The sequence below is a fragment of the Cygnus olor genome, chromosome 7, assembly GCF_009769625.2.
Source record: "Cygnus olor isolate bCygOlo1 chromosome 7, bCygOlo1.pri.v2, whole genome shotgun sequence".
Taxonomy (NCBI): domain Eukaryota; kingdom Metazoa; phylum Chordata; class Aves; order Anseriformes; family Anatidae; genus Cygnus; species Cygnus olor.
This window is the reverse complement of record NC_049175.1, coordinates 26,610,801-26,634,969: the sequence shown is the minus strand read 5'-3', so window position 1 is coordinate 26,634,969 and position 24,169 is coordinate 26,610,801. Positions and strand designations below refer to the sequence as shown.

The following is a 24,169-nucleotide window of genomic DNA, read 5'->3' as shown; positions in this document are numbered from 1 at the left end:
CATAGATTCCACTATAGTAAAAATGATAAAAAGTAGTTTATTTTCAAATGTGAAACTATGTATGTGTGCATGGTAACTCTGACACTTACCCCCTGAATTCTGCTGTAATAAGCATTTTCTGTTCTGTTCTCATTCTCATACGATATATCTTTTAGCACAAAATGCATTTCTTTAATTCAGTTATCTAAAAAGTTATGAACCAACCTAATAAATTTACGGCACAACAGAAAGCAAGTGCAGGATAGCCTCTTTCCTGTTACAGATATAACTTTTTTTTGAGCAGAGAAAGGAATTAACCTTTAGAACAATTTACCAAGCAGAGTGATAAATTCATCATCCCTTGGAATTAAGATTCAATGTTTTTCAAAAAAGGTTCAAACATTGAGATTGGACATGTCTCCAAAAGATACAGTCTAGCTCAGCCATCAGTTGTTGGCTTGAATAATTCTCTCTCTTGCTTGAGTTAGCAGCTAAGATTCTGCAGCCTCGCTTTGGCGAACAGACTGGTGATACTACTAGCTCTTTCTGGCTGTGCAGATTCCTTTAAGTATCTGCTGTTAAAATCGTGTTTTCTGCCACATGTTTAGCATAAGTATTGAGTGCACTGGAGACATCATGCCAATACAATTGCTTGTAAATTTCCATGAAACCAGAACACCATTAGTTTTAATGCCAAATGATGAAACATCATGGACACAATGGGTCGGTCATATCTGCATCCATGCTGTGTAGGTGTTAAAATGGAGCTGAGGCCACAAGGGACTCATGTTTGGCAGAAAGCTTTGGCTGTGAAAATGAATCTCTTGAGAGCAGATGAGGTGATGGTAAGTCTTGATTAGCATAATGACCCTTCAAGTGGTATTTTATCAGAATTGGTGGGTCATTCAGATTCTCAATACTTCATATGTGCTTTCAAGGTCAAATGTTAAATGAGTAACTGTTTCTTTGTTGTCCTGGATGATATAGAGATTACTGTGAAAGTATGGTGAATTCAGTGAGTTTGCAGGTAGCATTTACGTGCTGGCTCTGGGAAGCACAGAGCTCATTGGAAATGAGCAGGGATGGGGACTGCTTTCTTTAATACAAGTTTGCATTTGCTAGCAACATCTGGTTGATGCCATGCCTTGTTACCCATCAGGCTCAACAGCCAAATAAACATAATTCAGCCACCTCATAAGACCCAGATTTTCAGCTGGGAAAATCTCAGGGAAAATTCAGTGCTGGTAAGTGAAATAGGTGGTTCACAGTGAAGTTTTATTAAAGTGCATCTCCCAAGCTCACCGAGATGCAATGCTTTATGAAACTGCTAAGAACTTGTTGTGTTTGTTCTGAAAATGTGAGTTTATGTCAGAAGATTTCAACTTCATGATTTGGTCAATTCCAAATACACAAACAGGGTTCTGTAGGTTGGAATCCCGTACCACAGGTGATTACATCAACATGAATCAAATTTGTTTGATGCCTAAAAATCATTAGGCCTTCAAATCTCATATTTTAGTTACTTGTTTTGGAGTTTTAAAGCACTTGTAGACTGATATGCAAAAATACAAAACCAAATAAGACTTCTGGTAAGTTAGGAAAATATATGAATGCTCAGTTAGTGTTGTTTGGTTTAGTTCCATAAGAGTGAGTGAAGGTCTCATGTTTTACAGTACTTGAGACTCACGTGATCCCTTTAGGGGAAATGTCTGAAGGATGAGCCTCTGTATTACACACTACAATTTTTCCATAGTTTTTCAGTGGAGATTTACAAAATTTATCTATGAAATGGTGGGAAGATTGTGTTCTTTGCAGTAAGTTTCTGATACCTCTCTCCATTGGGAGAACTATTGAAGCAGTTCACTAGCTACTGAATCATTTCTTTACAGTCAAGTTATAAGTTATATTTTTTATATATTAACTTATAACTTACATGTATTTTATGTATGTATATTCTAGATATATATCTTTATATATATAATATATATATATATATGTATAATTTATAAGTTAATATTGACTTCCTTGATATTAATGCTGTGGTTCAAAGTGTAGTATTTTGGTTCAGAGACTTGTAAAGTATCTAGAAATTGATGAATAATGTGAGGAAGGGAATCAGTGGCATCTGTTGAAATGTTTTCTAAGAGTTCAGTGAAATATTCAAAGCTGGTTTTGAAGCCCATGAAATGTAGAAATCTTATTACAGAACCATTGTTCTGTATAATCCATCATTTCCAAGAGTAACCTTCTTGTTCCAGAGAAAAGAGTAAAATTCACACTATAGGTCATTATGGAAAATAATATTTATAAAATAAATTGGAAACTATTGTTCACTTCCTCTTACAATACAAGGTGCATTTCATTCACATGAAATTGTCAGGAGACAAACTCAGAATAAGCAAAAAGAGGTGATTCTTCATGCAGTGTGTTAGATTGTGAAAAGCCTTACCTGCCACAATATTTTGTGAGCCAAGGATTACTGGAGTTTGAGACCATATTTTGAGGATCTGTTGAATATACAAAGTGTTAGGATATTGCTTTTCCAAGTAGCTGTTAAAGACCTGTTTCTAAGAAGAGGTAGTGGTGAAATTAAACTTCATTCTAACTTAATTCAGTTATTCCTCTGTAATCTGCAAATAAGGAAAACTTCACCTTTCCTGAATCACAATTATGCCCACTAACACTGGCTTTTCCAACTTTGGGACTCTGTCTTTTTTCACGCAAAGGTTTTACGTTTGTGTTAGGACAGATGTACTCTGGTTTGAATGGTCCCTTATGGCTTATGAGGTTTAAAATGCTGCCGTGTGTTCAGCTAGACTTTGTCTAATTTCCCTGACTTTTAAGATACTGAATTTTGTTTTTATTCACTTTAATGTGAGGGTGGTTGCCTTTCTAATCTGCCTGAGATAAGTAAATGTACACAGAATTCTTCTAACTCCTAACTCTTTGATATGCTGCTTGGTGTATGAAAAACAAAAGTATTAGAAATAATACGGGAAAATAATTTCCACCATTCTGAATAATGGAAACCTTTATAGAAATACCTATTATAGGGGAAACTTGTCCTTACACATACCTGCACTTGTAATTTCCCTGTATTATTCTAGTTACTGACAGCCCCAGTAATTTTTATATTGTGTAAATGCATACTACAGTAGATGAAATCTATTCTAAATAGCTTAGAAATCTGACTGCAAGAGAACATGTGTTGGAGATACAATATGTGGGCCAACCAGGGGAGAATAAAACAGAGATAGAAAAAATATGGAAGGGGACAGAGCTCTTATAGGTGTGAACTGGCTCATGGTTATATGATGATACAATACCAATGCTAATTCTATACAATACAGAACGGAAGGGCAAAGAAAGATACGTGACATCTAGAATGTGTCTAGAACCATACAAAAATCAGAGCGTATTATAAAGTGAAGACCTTGAGAGCTTTACAGAGATTTTCAAGAGCTGAAATAAAGAAAAATGTAGAGTTCTTTTTCCTCTTCCCTAGTACACACTTTCCCTTCTAGAAGTGATGTTTCAGTCTTGATCAGTAAAGTCAAAATGCCAGTTATTCTCCATGGAACATTTAGGAAAAACATCATTTTTTCTCAATATGTATTCAGGAATTAAAACACTTTCTACAGTGCAAATTGACAAACTAAAGTAAATAAATCAATCAGGTTTGACTCATTTCTGTTAAATATTTTACTTTTACTAAGAATTTGTATGTATGTTTTTTATTCCTCTTCACAAAATCATTTTTTTAAACTACAAACATATTTGAGATTTATTTTTCTTCATTATTTTCATCACATTATTGGAAATTTTTTCCCAGTTTACAAATTATATTTTCTGTGTTTAAAAATAACTGTATATTAAAGAATGTTTTTATTTGCCTCAAAATGAAAATTATATCAATGAATATAGGCCAAAATGCAAAAAAAATATATATATATATATAAATAAAAAATAATTTACTCAAGTCTAAAACTAGTGATGGACAGATCAGGAAATTAGAAGGGAATGCGAAGATTACATGGTAACTCTAACCTGCTGTTACTCTTGTATCTCAAAGAATGTAAAAGTGAAGCTTACACTGTGACTGTGAAATACATGAGCAGCTCTTATGCTTCTCACACAATTTGGGAAACAATTAACAGAGCATGTGAGTAGCATACAGGTATTGTTGGATAATGATCAGGAAAGAAGTTGAGATTCCCAAAGTCAATTTTCCCTGTTCCAGAAAGAGAATAGTGTTGCAAGAAGGTTCTTTCTATAGCTAGGGGACTGGCTTGCATTTCAGATGGTTTATTTAAATCCCTGTTCATCATCAAAAGGTATTTGTCACCTTGGGACAGACTTTAATTTTCTTCTGTATTTCAATTTTCCCATCTGAAAGAGATAGCTGGCAGATTTCTAATTCATAGTGTATTAGGATTTAAAAAACAGAAAAAAAAAAAAAAAAAGAAAAAAAAAGTTAATGACTTAAGTTTCCAGGTACTGCACAGAAAAATAAACACAAAATAGAAGAAGAAGCAAAAGGGAATTATTCCCTGATGAAGAAGGGTCAAATCTGAGAGATCAATACCAGATTTGTACTTCATAACAATTTTGTCTTAGTGAAAAAGAAATGCCAGATCACTACTTGGCCCTGAGATGAGAACATACATTGTAATAAGTTCTTTTTGTATTAGTGGTTGAAAAGAGTGTAGCAGAGAACATTATCTAATTTCAGTCTCATAATGAAAATTGTCATCAAACAGCAGTGCTTGCCAAAGAAAATAAAATGTCATCTCTGAAGGGACTGCATGTAGAAGCCTGTCAGAAATCGTCCCAGGGGAGAATGAGCTTTTGTAACAACAACAAAATATGATCTTGGGTTTAAAAAATAACCATACGAGCACTATAATTGCTAAATGGGGAAAAAAATAATCCCAGCTGTGTCATATCTAGTATATGACAAAAAAACTAGCCTCCAAATGTTTCTTTTTTTCTGGTACAACTAAATAAACTAAGTCTAAAATGAATGATACTTAGAATAAAATGTCTGAAAAAAATCCTCAATGCAAAGGATCTTTTTCCCTTTTGTTGGAGGTGTTGCATAAGTTGGGGAATTTCCCTTTTGCTAAAGATACATTAACACTGCTTGCACTGCTGAGTAAAGGCTGAGGTTGCTGATGAAATAATGCAAAGGAAGAAAAGCTTCTAAAGCCGGGTTATTAAAGTGTCTCATCAAAGACAATAAGAGCTTTGGGCATGAGTTCCCAGGGAGCTGATAAATCCCTATGAGAGCTATTTCCTTTTCTCACATGCTTTCCGTAGCTCACTGGGCAATGGCTTCTATTTTGAGAAGAAAACCCTAACATAGCAGAACCGCTGTATCTGTGAACTCCCTTTGAAACTATTGTATGTCTTGTATGTCTCTCCTTTTTGCCTGACTCAGTTCTCCTGTTCAGGGCACACAGCAAGAGAAAGCAGGGTTCCCTGGGTGCTGTGCAGCATCACAATTTCTGTTCTATCAGGGGAATCACCGAATACACCAGGTGAACAACCCCTCCAAATATTTGTGCTAAAAGAGACAGAGGGAAGCTGTGGCACTGGGGATGTTGAACCACCTGGCACTGCAGTGAGATTGCAGGATGAAGGAGGATGCTATACAAGCACAGATAAAGCTTCTGCAGGCTGTGATAAATTCATTCAGGATACTGTTACTATCAACAGCAAATTCAGGAAGGTGATAACTTTCTGAAAGCTGTGCTCAGAGAAACTAGAGATGGAGTAGGGTGAAGACAAGATTTACTGTGATGATTTCAGCTGGCTGAATATTAGTGTCCCCAGAAATCTTGCATCCTACATGTGCCTCGTCTGGAAGCACAGAGGTGTTTGCTGATTTTTTTTGGATTGCTTCCCTGTTAAGAAATTAAATGAAGTTTTACTGTGAGATGACTTGAACTTCATTAAAAATTAAATTGCTAAATACTGTACAGACATTACTTGTCATGGAAGAAACTGCTTTGACATAAAAAGGAAAATATTTGTATTGGTGAGATAGATTGTCAGTCACTCACTGTTCTTAAGTTAGTTTGTATTTCTTGTGCAATTATGAAAGCAGGTCTAGAAATGAATTTTGGATGTGAAAGGGAAAAATACATTTTGTAATGGTAATGCTCTTGATCAGGAGACCTCAGAACACTTTTCAGAAGTCACTGTTACTTGTCCTAAAAGATTAATTTTCAAAAATGACTTTTCCTCAGTTATTGTTAGGGTCAGTGAGCTGTAAAGTTTCAAATAAAAATCTATCTGTACTTAAAGAAAAGTAAGAGACTCACCACTGAAGTTTTAATAGGGTATGCAATTCTATCCACAAAGCTAAACTGTTTCCTTTGCCTAATCTGGTTATCTTCTATTCCCCCTCTTCTCTGTCTCTTCTTTGACAGTGTTCAAGAAAAAAGGAGATGAGAACAAAGAGGTGGATATCCAGCTTCCATATTTTAAAGTAGATTTCAACATAAACTGTTTACCAAACTGCTGTTACAAATTTAATTAGTCTTTCCATGTCCTTCTAAGGTTTTACAGTAGGGAAATCGAGGAATGTAGGGATTTCCAGTGACAATATAATGCATAATAGGGATTCCCAAAGGCAATATAATGCATAATAGGAAGTAGATCTTAAATTTTCTTAAATCAGAGTCTCATAATTCTTAAAATACATTCAAATCATTTTTTTTTTCTGGTCTACTCAAAGCTTTAAAATCATCTTTGCTCAGTGATTCTCTTAGGCATCCACACTCCTTTTTTCCCTGCCAGTCCTCTGCCACTACTTGTTCCAAAAAAAAAAAAAAATCAATCAAGGATTGCACGTAATGATTCAGGTTGTTTGCATTTTTTGCAAAACCTCTGAAGTGGTGTCCTTGAAAGACAGTTCACAGTTTTCCTTGCCTGAAAAGAGGATTGTCCATATCTGTCAAGCAAGCGAAGGAGGGGAAATGGAATGAACCTACAGGAAAAGTATAGAGCTGACTGCCTATCAGTGCTTCCATGTGAAAATTTTGAAGCAAAATAAACAGAACCTGAGTGGCCATCCACTCTACTATTACCTGATGGCAGGATTTATGGAGAGAAGCTGTTTGTAAGTGCTCTGTAAAAGTACTATTTGTATATTGTTCCACAAAGACATATCAATGTATTTCTAATACCTGTACAGGCATTTCTTTTTTTCCCTGACCTTTCTCAGTCTTATTTGGTATTTATTCTAGAAAGATTTTCTGATGTGATTGATGTATTCGGTTATTGTTTGTGTAACCAGGCTAGAAGATGGTGTCACTTTGTTTGCAGGAGCAAAGTTAGAATTGCAGGTTTCCATGGTACAAGTTACTTGTGCTATTTAAATTCAGTCAGTCCTGCATGTGAAATCTGGATATGTTAGAGCACTTCTTTTGTTCCACATTGAACAACTTCACTAAAGATGGCTACTGGTAACTGGAAAGAGATTGACCTTCCGACATGATATCAAGGAAGGCATGTCTCTATACCTGTTGTCAGAGCTAGGCTAGGATATAGCCTAGCTTCTGTGCTATGCTATATGTTTGGTCTGTACGACAAGTTTAACGATGTAAAAGACAATCTTTCTATGCTACATGGTTACTGAAGACTACCACAAAAAGTTAGATAGCAAGTTTTCAGTTATGGCAGGTAGCTGGGTGTGCCCACATAGTGATCCCTAAGGTAACAACATTTGCAGCCCATGCTGTACAGCTTGGTATTGTTTCTGCCATAAAAGTCACCAGGGACACTTTTCAACCCTCCCAGACATGTCCCTTAGAGACTGGAAGAAGAAAAAGCCCAGGTCACTGTCTCAGAAGTGATGCAGGCTTCTTCGGATTAATTTTTTTATTATCTGTGTTTTACTGAGATTCATGACTGTTTGTTTTTGTCCCCAGTTATTCAGTTCAGTGGAATTTGGCAGAAGATGGCTGCTTCTTCACGAGGGAGTCGCACCAAACAGGTTCTACTGGTAAGAGCAAAAACCTTTTCCTTATTTCCCAGACACAGCTTCCCCATATGTACAGAGATCTTGAAAAGGGCACTTGAAGGCAGCGTGGCTGAATACAGTCTGCAGTCCTGTCAGTATCCAGTTGTTGAGATTAACTTTGAACTGATATGAAAGGGGCATTATTCCTCCTGTTCTGTGTTTATACAGCACTTGAAAGTGGTGTCTGATCTAAGAATGATGAACAACAGAAAATCCTGTGTAACAGTCTGAAGAAAGCATTGATTTGGGAGGGGAGAGTTCTGCAATTTTCTGTGAACATTTTGAGTTTAAGCTTAACAAAATTCAGCATTAGCTTGCTTGTACTCAGCATGGAGTCTTGGAGTCTCTGAAGACACTAGCATTTCTAGCGAGGGTAACAGTGGGCATCCTCATCTCCAGTGGCTGTTGTTGTGCTTCTAACTGCTGTTAGACCCAGTTCAGTCCCTGAGCATGAGTAAGTAAATGACCATTGAACTAAGCACGCACACTTCTTCACTGTGAGCTTAAATCACTGTGTAGTATTGCTTCTACGCTGCCAACCCAATCTTTCCAGTCAGATTTCAAGCTTTGTGGATCAACCATATTGCACATGTTCTCTTACTGAATCTTTGAATCCCAGTCAGTTACATCAATGGTGAAATATTTGGGAGTTTGGTGCCAAAGTTACTTTAAAGAAGTATCGTATCTCTTTGTCACTGATGCAAGCATAATTTTTGCTGCATAAACTTATACTCTACAATTACAATCTGATCATCTCCCAGTTTTAATACATGGGTTGTCTGTAATGGATGTTTTAACTTCAGATTCAAACATTTGTGTGGTCACAACCACACAACAAGGTATGAAAAATCATCCCTGGATGTAGGACCAAACTTTCCTCTAGTCTGGAGTTTTTCAGCAAATTTCTAGCAAATTTCTTTGCATTTTGATTCAGTTTTATCCATCACAGACCTACCCTGTGATCCTGGTGTACTGGTAACTCTTCTCATAATTCTGACTGCAGGCAGATCTCCCTGCATTTGCTTTCCATAGTGGTGATTTGCATATCCAGTGTAAGTCTCTGTAACCAGTTTCCGTAAAGAGCTTATCTGAACACCCCCAACACACACATATACCCTGCTATGGAACAGCAGTTAGAAAGTTGAGGAATCATGGAGATGCTGTTCTGCTTTCCTACAGATATGGTTGTCATAGTCTAAATAAAAAGTGTTTATTTTTTAGTATTTGGGATTACTCCTCTTTTTGCTTAAAATGGATGTCATTCTGCAAGAGTTCTCATCAGCTGTATATGGAGGCAGAAGTCTACCTCTGAGCAGATGCTGGCTCTTGTCCTGTGAATCTGGACTTTAAAAGAGAAGCTTTAGATCCAACAATCATCTTGAAATCAGGAGGAGCTGGACCAGGTGATTAAAATTATATCTTTCTGGTGGCTTCTAACTCTAAATTTGTGCTAGTTCCATAGGTTTTGAACATAACAAGATTCAAGAGAGGTTCAGTCAAATATTTTCTTTTAATTTCTGAAAGAAGTAAGAGCTCTAGGTCAAATTTACTTCAGAAATGCATTAATATTTGGTTTGCAAAGGATATAGACCAAAGATTTTGTTTGCTGCTCCTGATTTTTAATTCTTTCTCATAACCTGTGTTATCTGAGGCTTTTGCAAACTGAATTCCATTTTTAACTTAGACTTGTTTTTCTGTGAGTGTTTGTGTAGGCATAGAAATATTACTCCTACTTCTTTTCCATGGGGCTCCTAGCTGGGTTTCAAACACACACAAACACTTACGTCTTTTCATGTTTCTGGGCTAATAAAAGTGGAAAGCCCTATAAACTAGGGACACCAGTTTTGGGGACATCCAACAAAATTGTATTGACTGAAGGGGGTCGTAGAGGTGGAATGAGTGCTCCTGTTCCTGGATCCCTGAGTCCTGTACTTCACTTCAAACCTTTTGAAGTTTCTCGTCATTAGTTATAGTAGTGGTTTATTGTAAATTGAGCTGATGGATGCCTACAATAAGAATAATGATGAAAACGATCATTTTTCCTTTCTGTGGAGTTCAGACTTTGAAGGCCTCTTAGAACATTACAAATAAGAGAACTCGGCCTTGGAGCTTCAAAGGCAAAGAGTAAGATGAAAAGATGAAAAGAGGTTCCAACCACCCATCTAATTCCCTACAGCTATAAACAAAACATGAAGCTGCAAGCCTGTATTTTCACCTTGAAGAAAATGTCCCTTGCATAATATAACCTCACTGTAAAGTAGACTGTATTTCTACTATCAAAATTAAAAATAATACAGCTTGTGGAGACAGTGTTAAATCTCATTCTGATTTACTTATTGTAGTCATCACAATAAAAACAAACAAACAAAAAACAAACAAACCCACTCAGCTTCAATTATATGGCCACTGTCAGTGCTGGTGAACATCCATGATATAATGGATCCATGATATAAAAATAGATGTGCAATTGAGAGCATGTATACCACAGGAAGCAACACTGGGCTTTTCTGTGCAGCCAAGTACCTGGGGACAAAAGAGGCACTGAAGTGTTGAATCAGAAGGGCAACCCTTTGCCCTCAGAGCATGGCCACTGCTGACTTCCCTTGCAAGGAAAAAAAAAAAGGAGACTGGGACATAAGAGGGTGCAGATCAGAAGTTAAAATCCAGACTTCTACAGCAACATCTGTATAGCCAGTGCTGATGTACAAGTTGGGTTGAGCCTGACTTACTGTCCTGGGTTATTTACTTTAAAAAAATAAGTTGTTATACATTTGGGCTTGGGAATATGCAGAGTCTAATCAAACAGAAGTCAGAATGCTGACTTCCAGTTATTCTTGAGGGCAGAAATGAATAGTAAAGGACAATGTCTTGAAGTCACAAATTTCCAAGGAAATTAGCTTGTGGGGATTCTCTCTCCTGTTCCTGATGCTTTCTCTAGTTCATATGGATTTGAAAGGGATCCACCAGAACACAACTGTATTGTGAAGAGAGCAAAGTCTATATATTCTTTGTGGGAAATGAAGGCTACATTCCAATATGTAAGGAAGGCTGAGTAGTTACTTTAACACCCACTGGTTCCAGGTCTGTCTAAATTGGGACTTCACTAAGATCAGGAAGACACAAAGCAAAGGCTTTGGCATCAGGCTCTTGAGACTGCATTTACTTAATGCTGCTTCTTTAACGGAGAAGGAACATCTGTAAGACTTTAAAGACTTCTAAAAGGATTTGAATGATTGATGAAAACAAAGATGCATTTTCCTGATTTCTCACTGATATTTAAATTGACGTTTTACTCTGTTATGTTGGTTTTGTAATTAGTTTGTGGGTCACTCTAAGTCTTGTGAATAAACATCACTGGGCTTGCTAGTTTTAGTCTTGGAAAGGCTCTGCCTGAAAATGCTGTCAGAGAAACTATAATGCCATTTACAGCTGCATTTCTTATATCTGTATATCTTATAAGATATCTGCATATCTTATATCTGCAAGATAATTTTATTTTTTATTCACTTATTTTTGGTTGTTTTGTGAAAGACCCCCTCCTACTACTGCCCTAGAGAAATTTAAAGCCCTGAAGAACATTAAAACACTCTGTTGATGCCTGCTACATAACTCTGAGAAAACACTTTGTATAGAGGCAACTCAGCTCCTTGTAGCTCACAGGTATTTTGTATTTTTGCATCACCTATTTCATGAAATTGAGTCATTAACATGAGAACAAGATCTTTGTTTCTTCAGAGCTCACCTGTTCCCCTTTTTTCATTCTTCTACTTTCATCTGTAAGCAATGCTCTGACATCCACACTTGTGATGGAAGAGATTGTAATATCACTGTGGAGGAACATATTGGGGTGGGGGTGGAGGGAATGAGCAGAAAAACTCAAACCTATAAATGAGATGACTGGACTTTTCTCAACTGAAAATGAAAAAGCAGAGGGGGAGGGAAGAAAAAGATCTCTGATTTTGTACCTCATTAAAAGGTTGTAAGGACACATTTGTTCATGCATATGTGTTGGGCAGGCTTTAGTGAAAGGTAAAACTATCATCTCTAATAATTGCTGTAATTAGGATATCTTATCACATAGCTGTTTACATAATCTAGATATGTGGAAGTGATATATTGAGGAAAGAGTAATGCATTCAAACCTATGTACCTGATGGAAACATAAAAGAATCACACTGCATACACCCCCAAGGCACTGCGGTTCTGCACTGTGTCAACATTTTTTATGTTTTTTATTATTTATCTGGCAGGTTCTTGATATTTTGCTGTTAAATGTACTGTGACAGAAAAATGCATTAAAGTTAGAAAGGTGCTTAGTAATTCTGGAACTGTGCTGTATGAAAAAACCCTAATTGCTAGGAAGTAGTATTCTAAGCAATATTAGTTCGGCAGGGTAATACAGAAAAAACAAGTTAATGTACATGACTTATTGTTGATAGCATAGTTTTCCTAATGTGGTCAGCATTAGGGGAAGAGAATGTAGTAGATGATAGTTAGGAAAGGTGGATAAATGCTTTATCTAAATGCTTCTCAGTTTATTTTTGTTATACATGGTGATTTTCAGCATACATTCCTGGAATTTTGCTGGCAAAGACTCTGGTTTGTAGTGAATGCAAATGTGAAGGCAATTGCCAAATCAATCATATTGGGAATTACTTTACTTTTTTTCCTGCTTTAAGTGGTCCAGTCAAGCAGTCAAAGCTCAGCAGCGATACCTTGTGACTAGCAAATCCAAACATTCAGGACCAATGGTTGAAAAAAACCACAACCTAGTCAAAGTGCATACAGTTTGCGATGGCCAAAATATTCAAGCAAAAATCGATTATTAAAAACTAGATTTTTTATTCTGGTCCTCTCGTCAAGTCATACATTGAGCCAGAAATTATTTTATGAAAGTCAGTAAGTCAAGATATCACAATTAGTTGTGGCCCTAAAATAAATTAACAATAATAATAATAATAGTAATAAAAGTTTAAAGCTCATTAAAAATTATGCTTTTACTAAAATGGGAAATTTTCTGAAAAGATTCTCAACTAATTCTGATCACAACCTACCTCTGAAAATTATCAAGGAAAAAAAAGTCAAATAATAAAATTGTCTTAAAAACAAGCATACAGTGAACAATGGAAAAAAAAACAGATAGCAAATTGTATCAAGTTATAATCATAATCATATAATATATCATAATCATAATCATATAATCAAAGTGTATCAGTGCTATTAATTTCTTATTTGGTTATTTCACACAGACAAGCAAATGGAAGAAATACAAAAGAAATATCATTCCATACTTTAAGAAGCTGACTGTCTTAATCAGAGAAAAATTACAGTTCAAGGCTTTCATGCACTACATGGCCGTAACAGATTAGAAATAAAAATGTCATAATACATCTGATTTTTGATAGGGTCAGGTGTCCATGATATTAATGGTCCCCTAATGACGTTACAGTAGATATGTCAGTTTGGGAAAAGATGTTGTTATGACTCTGACTGTCTTGTGTTTTTCTGAGTATGAGAAGAAAATGGATGCAAAGTTTGTAAAAACAAACAAACAAAAAAACCAGGCCAACTAACTTTTCCCCCCTCAAAGATATGCATACACACTGAAAGGGAGAAAAAGATAAACTGGTAAGCAGCTGGGAGGACAGATGAGTAGATAGGGCTATATTTGTGTTTCTTTTATGAGCAATGGCAAGGAAAGATAATCTTTAGAGAAGAATTATATAGTATATATCTTTTATTTTCCAGAGGAGGTTAGAAACTGTATTTTAAAAGGTCTGACTGTGTTCATTGGAGCAGCTGAAAGAGCTGAAAATCAAGGGAAAAAATGTGTCAAAGCTTTGTAAAAGCCCTGTTAAAAACTCCATTATATTCAAGCAGTTAGAGCAAGCCTGGCAAACTGTCCCAGCATACTTGTCAGATCTTGGCTTCGTGAGATTTTGCATGCCTGTCCAGGTGGGCTGAAGCAATTTAAATGGCATAGTGTCTGGGCTGTTTACAAATGAGGCTGTATATTGCTGAACAAGACCTTTTAATCTCTGCAGGGCAACTGCTGGAGGCTGATGGGGAAGATGCCAATCAAAGAGCATTGTGACAGCCAGTCCAGAAAATCATCTGCTTGATCTAACACAAAAGCCATACCTGATGAATTGAAGTGTACTAAAATGTTAAATAAAAAAATACATATTTCATAGCTTAAATATGGTGGAAATGAGTCCATGTCAGATAGGCGTGTCACCTATGACAGTTTTCAGGGGATCTGAATAAGCAGCTGGCTGATAGGGACTAGTAAAAGTGGTGAATTTTGTTTGATTTGCTTTTTTTTTTTAATTCCTTCCTGAATCGGACACCGCAAATTTGCTTCCCATTGAAATTTGGCTTTGGGAGAAAGTCAGACTGAAGGTCCAAGCCTCTGTAACACAAGATGCTGTTCCCTTGCTAATATTCTTTTGGTAGTTTCATGACTGCCAGCTTAAAGATACAGATGATCTGCAGGCTAGCAACATATTAGAGCATACGGTCACCATTCAATGTCCCAAAAACTTAGTGTTTTCTCACCAGAAACGTCGGCATAACACCCAGCCAGAATACAAGGAAGCATAATCTCAGTTGACAATGTTCATTAAAGATCCTAATGCTATTTCAAAGGGTTTAGTGAAAACGTCTGCTTATGGTTACCAGACAGCTGGACCCTGATGTAGCTCTATCTTTTTTGCTACAAATGAAGGTTGAAACCTCTCAGATTTATCCTGGGAATCAGGATTTTATTCCTGTCTGGCTTGCAGAGATGCACAACCTGACAAGTCCCACATGGATCAGCAAGGGGAAAAAAAAAAGACATTCAGTATCATTTTTTGTTGCTGTTAAAAGCTCGTTTAGATTCTTTGGATTTTTGATAAGTTGTAGTTCTTAAGAAACTGAGATCCAAAATACCCATCTTTCTTCTTTGGACAAGGCTGAGAAAATTGCCCAAAATCACAGGGCAGGGTGCTGATTAAACTCTGGTCCTCTAAGTCTATAATAAACAGATCCTCTGGTCTCAGTAGTATCTCGAGATAACTAGTTACTCAAATCAAGATTTGGCAGAGTAAGATATAACTCCTCAATCTCAAAACCCTAGTTTGGCATACTTCCACCTTGTGAGAGAAAGTGTGCTCTTGACTTTTTTTTTTTTTTGTCATGAAAACTACAAAGATGGGAGTAAAATAGTATATTGAATGTTATCCTAGAAGTCATAACTGAGTAATGTCTTATCCATTTATCTGACTCTGGCCCCCAACTCCCTTTAGAGTCTTGTCCTTCCATTATCAATAGGGAGGACGGAGGAGAAGAGGTATATTCCATCTGAGTAAGTCTTTTGGGACTGAACTACCTTATTCTGATTGATACACAGGTTGGTGTGTTTTGTTTTGCCTATTTCAGCTGGTTTATTTTAAAACAATCATCCAGAGTTACTTTATAAATGAGGACAGCCTCCCCTGAGCTCTAACTTCTCTCCAGTTCTCCACTTGCTCCCCACTAAAGATCTGCAGAATTAGGCAGGCATCAATATACCTGGTTCAAAAGCTTGATTTGGGAGTTCCTTAGTAGCAGAAGCCTAAAATATATCAGTTTTCAACAGGCACTGGACAAAGAAGATGGTTTCTCTGTATACACCTATAAAGGACAGCCCCTGAAGGGAGTGAAACAGTGACATAGTAAAGCTGTCTGTGGATTTGTCTGGATCTATGTCAGGAAGGTTTCACTGCTATTTTCTGTTGTATGGTTAATGAGAAGCATAATGTCTAAGCAGAGTTGACTTTACCCTCTTGCTGTATATGACTTCCTGACCTCCTCTGTAGCATCCTGACTGGGTTGCAGCACTACAAGATGCCAAAAACACATGTATTAACAGAGTGGGAAGCCATGACCCTATTAGACTGTACCATCAGAGAAGAAGTAAATCAGATAGATTTGGTGCATGGTATCAGGAAGCTGAATTCAGAGGCTTTAATTACAGGGTATCTTCTTCCTTCATTCTCTTCAAGCAAGTTCCAAGGAAGATGATTCAAGTCTCCTGCAGTATGTGAAAAAGAGATGTAGGACAGGAGAGTCTTAAAATCATGATCTAATCCTGGTAACTAAATTTTATCCATTTACATCAGATTCTGATTTTAAAACATTCCTCCCACCTGCGCTACCAGCAACGGATGCTTACCCCACTAAGAATTCACATTCATCTATTTTAGAGCTTTAGCCAAGTTTCCCCTCCAGAACTTTCCAAAGAGAGCTGTTCTGTTACTGTAGTGGTAAGGAAGACTTGATTTGCTACTGTCCATTAAGCTGTGGGGTATGTGGACATCACAGATGGAAGGTTATGGATATTCTGTCTCTGTGGTTGCTAAAAGTGATGGTGAGAGTGGAAGTGGCCTGGAAATCACACCTCTACCCCTATTTACCCACTTATCTATTGGAGTGTTGGCAGCAACAGCTACCTGCTTTTCTGGATCGGTGTTGCAGGGTGGGACAACTAAGAAGAGTTTATCTGGTTGGGATTTATTCATTGCATTGCTGTTTCCCATCAGCTCTAGATAAAAGGTGACAAACCAAGTAAAGCATTCCATAGGATGGATTTGGCCCAGTGGCTGCCAGTTGAATTGCACAAAATTATATAATTTCACCTAACAGGACAATGTGGGAAAGAACAGTACAGAGATACAGCAGGGAAAACCTAATTAGATGATTGCCAGGGGAAAATTTATTGGCTAAGTATAAAGAAACAAAGTACTGATTTATGTCTGTCTGGAATCTGGCCTTTTGTTTCTAAAACATGTCAGGAGAATAAAATGGTTAAGAGATATAAAAGCTAGAAAGCAATCTTTAGAGAATGTTCATGGAATAGTAAAATCTATAAAACTTTACATAATAGAGACTAAACTAAAGAAACCACAAGAGTTTCCTCCCTCACTGAACTCTGTGGGACAGATTCAATGCCTCCTGTGAGCAAAAAAGGAACAGAGAATGTCTGCAAAGTCCTCATGGACTGAATTTAGTAGTAAAAGGAAAGGGAGCCTGGAGGACTCTTAGGCTCTATTTTTATCTCTGCCACATAACAACTGTGTGATCTTGGTCAAATCAGAGAAGTCCCTGTGCTCTTGCCTAATCAGTGGAGTTTATCTATAAAGCTGAGAAGAAAAATTTTCCTCAACCCCTTTTTCTGACTTGTTCTACTGGTTTTGCACTTTTCCATGGGTCTTGGGTAAATCAGTTGCATGCAGGGAAGGTTACTTAAAGGCTGATTGTCAAGTATTTCTGGACAAAAAGCGCTCTGTTCAGGGCTGCATGTTACTATTTTTATGAATAGCAATTAAGATTTAGAGTGGTATAGAAGAATCAGTGGAACCAGTAAAACTGATGCTACCAAGGACTGCACAAATTTCATTTGATGTTGCTGTTTGCACTCCGGCCTTAAAAACAAAAAACCTGCAATTCAATAATTTGGAATAAGCTGTCAGTTTTTTAACATGAAGTGGCAGGATGTGTTCCAGAGGCAGTGGGGGAGCTGGTTTTGCACTGGCAGGATTTACGATAAGGAATTTGTATGAGTGCTGAGGCTAGAGGAAGATAAATCCCTAAAGGCAAATTCTACCAATAATTGAATTACAAAGCCATTATCATGTGCTGAACAGAGCAACTTTATGGCTCTATTGTGACAGGATAAAGCTTGTTAGAATATTTATGTTCATAGGACAACTTTGGCATAAGGATCTCTGAGAGCATGTTCTCTCTTCCACCGATCTGCTAATTATCTTTCCTGTGCGTTGCAGTATATGTGGAGAAGGAGGTGTGCTCAAATTAGGGGTGGGGTGCTGAAGGTCAGGAGCCATCTCAAAATAAGTATCACACTAAGCACAAAGTCACCTGCAAAATTCAACTAGAGTCTAATGGCCAGAAAGAGAATCAGAATAAGTTGTGGCAAGGTGGAGAGAGAGCACATAGGCAAATGAGCATTTTGAATGACTGAGGGGTTAAACTGGATTTTCCAAGCTAAGCATAACATTTCTGTCTGGTATTGCTTTGCAGCCACTGGTAACCTATATTGAGTCAGTGTTGATAACTCAGAATGGCGAGAACTGCACAGATCTCATTCCATTCAACTTAGTCGAGTCACACTGATATATATCAGTTATCTACCATCCTTAGCTGCATGAATAGATTATACTTTTTTTTTTTTCTCCAAAAGAAGGTGAGGGTGGTCATAGGAGTCCTGATTCTGCACTTGTTTTTTCATCTGAGACGTTGGAAAGCTGTATAACATCTCTGTCCCCATAAAAATGATTGAACTACATTTGCACTGGTAGAAGTGGTTCTGTCTGTGCAAAGGGGATATAGAATTTCTTTTCATAGAATCATACGATGGCTCAGGTTGGAAGGGACCTTAAAGATCATCTATTTCCAACCCCCCCCTGTCATAGGCAGGGATGCCACCAACTAGATCAGGTTGGCCAAGGCCACATCCAACCTGGCCTTGAACACTTCCAGGGATGTTCTTCCAGTCTTTAATTCTAGGCCATTTTCACTGAGAATTCTCTAAACTAATACTGTCTTTTATTGCTGAGGTTAAAAGACATTTGACCTTGACTGTAGGTGTGTATAATACATGGAATACATATGAAAAGTTTGCCATCAAATTTCTTGTGTGTGTAGTCCCACATATAGTGTCACTATGTCTGAAGTCAAGCATCCAACAGCAGAGGCATCCAAAGCTGATTTTCAGAAAACATAGGCCAATGAGATGGAGTCTTTATAGTCTGGTGCTTTGAGTTCTTTGTTTATGAAAAAGAGTATTTTGAAAGTAAAAGTACACCATATGGAAGCTTTTGCTATCTTCACAGTGATGCCTTTCTGCAGTTCTGAGTGGTCTGACCGCCTTGCAATCCTCTTCTTTTCCCAGCAGTAATAAACAGTTGTTTTTTTCCTACAGCAGTGAATAAAACTCTGGAAGAGGTGAAAACACAGGATAACGGGCTCTATCTATTGAATTCCACAGAATCAGAGAATAGTTTTGATTGGAAGGGGCCTCTGGATGTCTTCTGGTCCAACCCTCCTGCTCAAGCAGGGCCATCTAGAGCAGCTTGCCCAGGATCATGTCCAGATGCCTTTTGAAGGTCTCCAAAGAGATAGACTCTACAAACTCTCTGGGCATGTTCTGTGGCTGTGAAGAGCTGCTAGGCCAAGGAAGCCAAGGTTTTAGTAATACATTAGTCAGAGAGATGACAAGGGGTCAGTCACTACAGAAATATGCCAACTAGCATTTGCTCTTCAATGTGCAGTGCCAGGCTGCTTTTTTTTTTTTTTTTTTTTTTTTTCCAACTTAGTTCTAAAACAGAGGATGATTCTGATTCTGGGTCTTTTACTTATTCTGCTTCTCATGGTGGACGTAGAATCTGCATTCAGAGCAATTACTGTGCTGCAGCCACTGATATCGATTTGCAAAGCTCTCAAGCATAGATGACTACTTAGCAGGCTTGACAGGAATTAAAATTTTAGGAAGTAACCTTGTAATAGGACTGTTGGAATATCACATATTTCATAATGTGAGCATCTTCTGTAAAGACAGGGGGGTCACTTATGTTCCTCTTGGCTTTTTAAAACCCTAATTTCCTAAAAGATTTTTTTTCTCTTCTTTTTCTTTTCAAAACTTCCAGACAGTTATACCAACAAAACACACACAAAAAAAAAACCTAATTGGAAAAATACAACGGGCACCACTTAACAGAAGGTGTTGCTAGCATATCTCTGGTGTACCGAAGTTTCAGGGAGTATTACAGAAAGAGTGAGATTAAAGGCATGGACAAAGGGCATGCTGGTATTTTACCATAAGTTGAAAACATAAAGAAACGCAAGAAGAAAATTTTGTGGATGTATGTGTGATTGATTGGTCTTTGAGAATGGATGCTAAAAAGGAAGAGCAGAACTGAGAAATAAGAGAACAAAGTGCTACCAGCATAGCTAAAAAAAGTTGCTCAGAATAGGGCATGGCAAGGATTTTGCAGTTTATTTTCAGAGAAATACCTGAAAGAAATCAGTACTTCAGAGTCTTAGAGTGTTTCTGACCTGTACCCCTGTTCTATGTAGGGTGCTTTGTTTATAGGCTGTTAAATGCACAACACTTTTTCTCTTGCTTATTTAACTTGCAAAGAGCACTTTGACCACATTGCATGGACTATGTGCACAAAAGATATTGAAGTAGAATGGGAAGTTGTCTCAAGTTTGAAACATTGAGTTTGAGGCTTTGGGGTTATCTAGGGCAAATCCAGCATGTAGTTTTCTTCTTCCATGCATAAGCTTGTATTCAGTGATCACACTAGTTTTGGTAGAAGAACTTTTAAACCCAGTCATCAATCAGGACTGGAATTTCCTTGTAATAAGTTACATTTATTCATTCTGTTTCATACTGATGCTATGGGCTTAACACAATTACTTAATGATACTTAGGCTTACAGAAGTACATGGTGCTCACCTACTAAGGATGATTCTTTTTGTCTTTTCCCTTTATTTACAGTCCATAGTTTATCTGAAATTCATGTTTTTAAATTTAGGTAGTAAACATGCTGCAGGTGTGCTGTGTTACCTGCTTTGGGGCACTTATTTGTTCACATGTGGATGCCTGTAGTGTAGGTATCAAGACATCTTATACTCATTGGAGAGAAACAGTCCATTCTAGGATGAAGTTTGTCTTCTCATGAATTTATGTCTAAAACAGTGCAGATGAACCACAGCACAAAACTGACTGTTTCTCCTCACTGCCTGCAGAGGTATTTGAGGCTGATTAGCTCAGAGGCCTATAGTATATAACTGGGTAAAGTACATATTTCTTTATGCGACTTTTTGGGTAGGACAAAGAGATACACAGAGCTACCATGGAACAAGAGAGCATGGTACAAGAAAATGTGACATTTAAAATTTTCTGAACAGTAGGCTTTCAGCAGGATCTAGATGTGGATAATATGTTTCTGGATAGCAGCTATACCAGTACATCTAATACTGATTTGAGCAAGTATGTATTTATATTTTGCCCATTCTTTGTAACTGATTATTCTTTGTTATCACTGTTGTCAGGCCAGTGTTACCATGTAAGGGCCAGACTGTGACCTTGTGCTGTCACAAGTAAATTAGGCCTGTTATATTGAAATGATGGAATGTGTGTTCTCTCAGGCAGGAAGAAAGATATAGCAGCTTAAGAGACCTGGATACGATTCTTATCTCTAGCTCAGATGTCCTGCTTGACTTCAGAAACTCCCTTAGTTTCTCTGGGCTTTGATTTTCCTCTTAGTTTCACATCACATTTCTAATTTGCAGGGGGTTAGACAATATCAAAAGAAATGAAGCCCTTGAGTAAAAGAATAATGTTTATCGTGAGTCATATTTCAGCCAACCTTGTCCTGTCCATCCTTGGTACAATTGATGACTTAATTCTGCCTTGAGCTGGAGCTTCTGCAATCCTAATACTGGCTGTCCTAGCATGAGATGAAGTAATACACAGGTCACTACAGCTGTAGCCTTCTAACTTTCTGGGGTTGGTGGACCGAGATATTTATACACTACTGTTAAGACATTTAAGAGTTTGATGTAAATTATGGCTCATATCAGAAGTGGAAACATCAATGACAATCACGTTCCATCTGTCGGTGAGACATATCTCATTCTTTCTCATTCTTTTTTTTTTTTTTTTTCCTCGTTGCCAGGAAAGATGATGCAATAGAGGTATTTCGTGGGGTCAAAATAGAACTGTGAGAAAGAAACTCTTAAAACACCTGACTGTAGGCTCGCAGGCTTTAATTAAGGCAACAAGTTCTTTGCTGAAAGAAAACCATTGTTGCATGTCTCTGAAGAGACAAAGTGTTCAAGTCCATGGAATATAATCCTGTTTTCTTTGAAGAGTTCACATCCCCATGGGGCTGTGTCAGGTCAGGAGGAGGTGTGCACTGAAGAAGCTGAACTGTATCTTCTGGAATAGCCCAGTTCCAGGTGTGTTTAAAGCCTGATGAATAAACAAGGATAAAAAGGAGATATGCCAAATTACAAGCTTAACCCCTCTGTGTTTTTAGGGCTGTTTGTCACTAGCATCTATCTATCCTGAACTGTATTGTAACCATCAGGCCCAGCATTTTGACCCTAAATCTACTGATGATAGTAGGTAAAGGAAAAATGCCCTAGGAAGATACTGCCTTCCCACACACTTGGTGTCAATCATCAGGAAGCAGAAATTTTAAATAAAGGTTGGATGCTTAGGAGAAGAAAAATTTGTTATAAGAGCTTTTAAAGGTGGCAAAGAGGCAAAAGCAATGCTAGCTTAGACTTTTCTGAAACTTTCAAGTCCCCAGCAAAGGAGAACTGAAGGGGGAAAAAAAAAAAAAGATTTTCTAACTAAAGAATTGTTACAGATTTTGTCAGCGAAGCTAAGGATTAATCAGATAGTCTTGTTATTATTAACATTTTTGTAATGGTTATTAGTTAATTCGCACGATGATTAAGGACTAGAGCTGCATCTGATTGCAGTCAGTGGGAACTGAATTAAGGTCTAAATCACTGTTTGAACCTCACTTTTGATTTCCTGAAAAATAATGAGGCTTTGAACAGAACAACATCTAATTTGTCTATCAATGGAAATGAATGTTTATCTTCACTCATGCATCTATTAACTCGGAGGTCAGGCAGCTAACATGAAACTGTAGGTTTAACCCTAGGATTTTCTAGGATTATCGCTTGCTTGACAGGGCCAAGACCAGAAACAAGACTGATTGTCAGAGTTGCCACTGAGGCTACTTTAAAATGGAGTTGGTACCCACCTGCAGTCAGTAATGCAGTAATTCAGACTGTGGATCAAACTAGTGGCTATTTGGACTCTCCCAGTGAGTTGTCAAGGCCAGCAGTGCTGGTGAAGTGGAACATCAGCAAAGGAAGCAAAGCCTGAGCCCATAAACCCCCTATTCACAATGGTCAATGTCTTTATGCTGTTGCTTCTTAATTCACAGTGAACAAGTGATCATTTTCTGAATCAATCTGACATTTCTTTTATTAATGGAACACTGTTTTTGTTAGATCAGAAATGATAAAACATCTCAGAATGAAATGGATTTTAAAAATTTCTTAATTAATGAGGGAATATTGATCATCAAGAGCGTCAATTAAGCAAATGTGCATAAAATGGCAAATATAAAGGAACAGCTATAATTAGTATGCTGGCAAACACTGTTATCTCATCAATTAAACTATGCTGTATCCCACCTTGAGCTGAAATACATCCTACCAATCAAACCAGGGGATACACCAGAAGGTCAGGTGCCAATGAAAAGAGAAACGAGTCTCCAGGTGGAGAGTAGAAATGAAGTAAATGCATCAGAAATAAAGAGCTCATAAATACAATGGTATCAATTCACTGAAAAAGTAGCTTTCTTTTTTTCAAATTTTCAAGTTTATTTTAGGGAAAACTCCAAGAGGCTTTTAAAATGATCAGCTCTTACGTGTGAGTGTGAATTTAGGTCCAGCTAAATAGAATCACGTGAAATGAATGTCCCAGATATCACCTGTGGTATGTCTTGTTTTAATGTATCTGCATCAATCTGCCTCTTGCAGGTCTATGATGGGGTCCGGTAGAGAGCCAGATCTCGTGCACCTGGAGGCAAAGACAGTGGATGGTCGTAAGTACATCAGCTTCCTAAGATTGTGGTATTCTGGACTGCCCTCATATTCTTGTAACTACACAATATCATGATGGAAATCTGAGTATTTAGTGATTCAGTCATTTAATATGAGGGGTTTGACTTGTCCAAGGCAAGTCTGTCAGAAGAAAAGTTGTACCAGGATTGGAAAAAAAGTTGGTATTAACAGGCTGTGAAACAAGGAGATAATATGGTAAGGAAGAGCAGGTGATAAGCAATAATTGAAACAAAATATACAGCATTTTTCTTTCTTTTTTTTTTTTTTTTTTGTTTTCCACGTGATTTTTGTTCATAGGAGAAAAGTTCCTGTTCACACAACAAAAATCATAGTATCATCTTGTACATAGCTTTACCAAACTGTTTTAGTAGACCAGGGATACTCTGCCTTAGGTACTACATTTGAAAACACCTCATTTCTCTTGCATTAAAAATATTTTAATGACCACCCTGAATGTAT

General features: G+C 37.4%; 1 protein-coding gene across 5 annotated transcripts in view; it reads left to right on the top strand.

The window, feature by feature from the left end:
* Nucleotides 1–24,169, top strand: part of SORCS1 (sortilin related VPS10 domain containing receptor 1) — a 287,317-nt gene that overhangs the window by 181,094 nt on the left and 82,054 nt on the right. For all 5 annotated transcript variants that reach the window (XM_040564073.1, XM_040564076.1, XM_040564074.1 and 2 more), the window contains exons 5-6: nucleotides 7,917–7,990; nucleotides 23,627–23,691. In XM_040564073.1, the coding sequence (XP_040420007.1) occupies nucleotides 7,917–7,990; nucleotides 23,627–23,691 (139 nt within the window). The remainder of the gene's footprint in view (nucleotides 1–7,916; nucleotides 7,991–23,626; nucleotides 23,692–24,169) is intronic.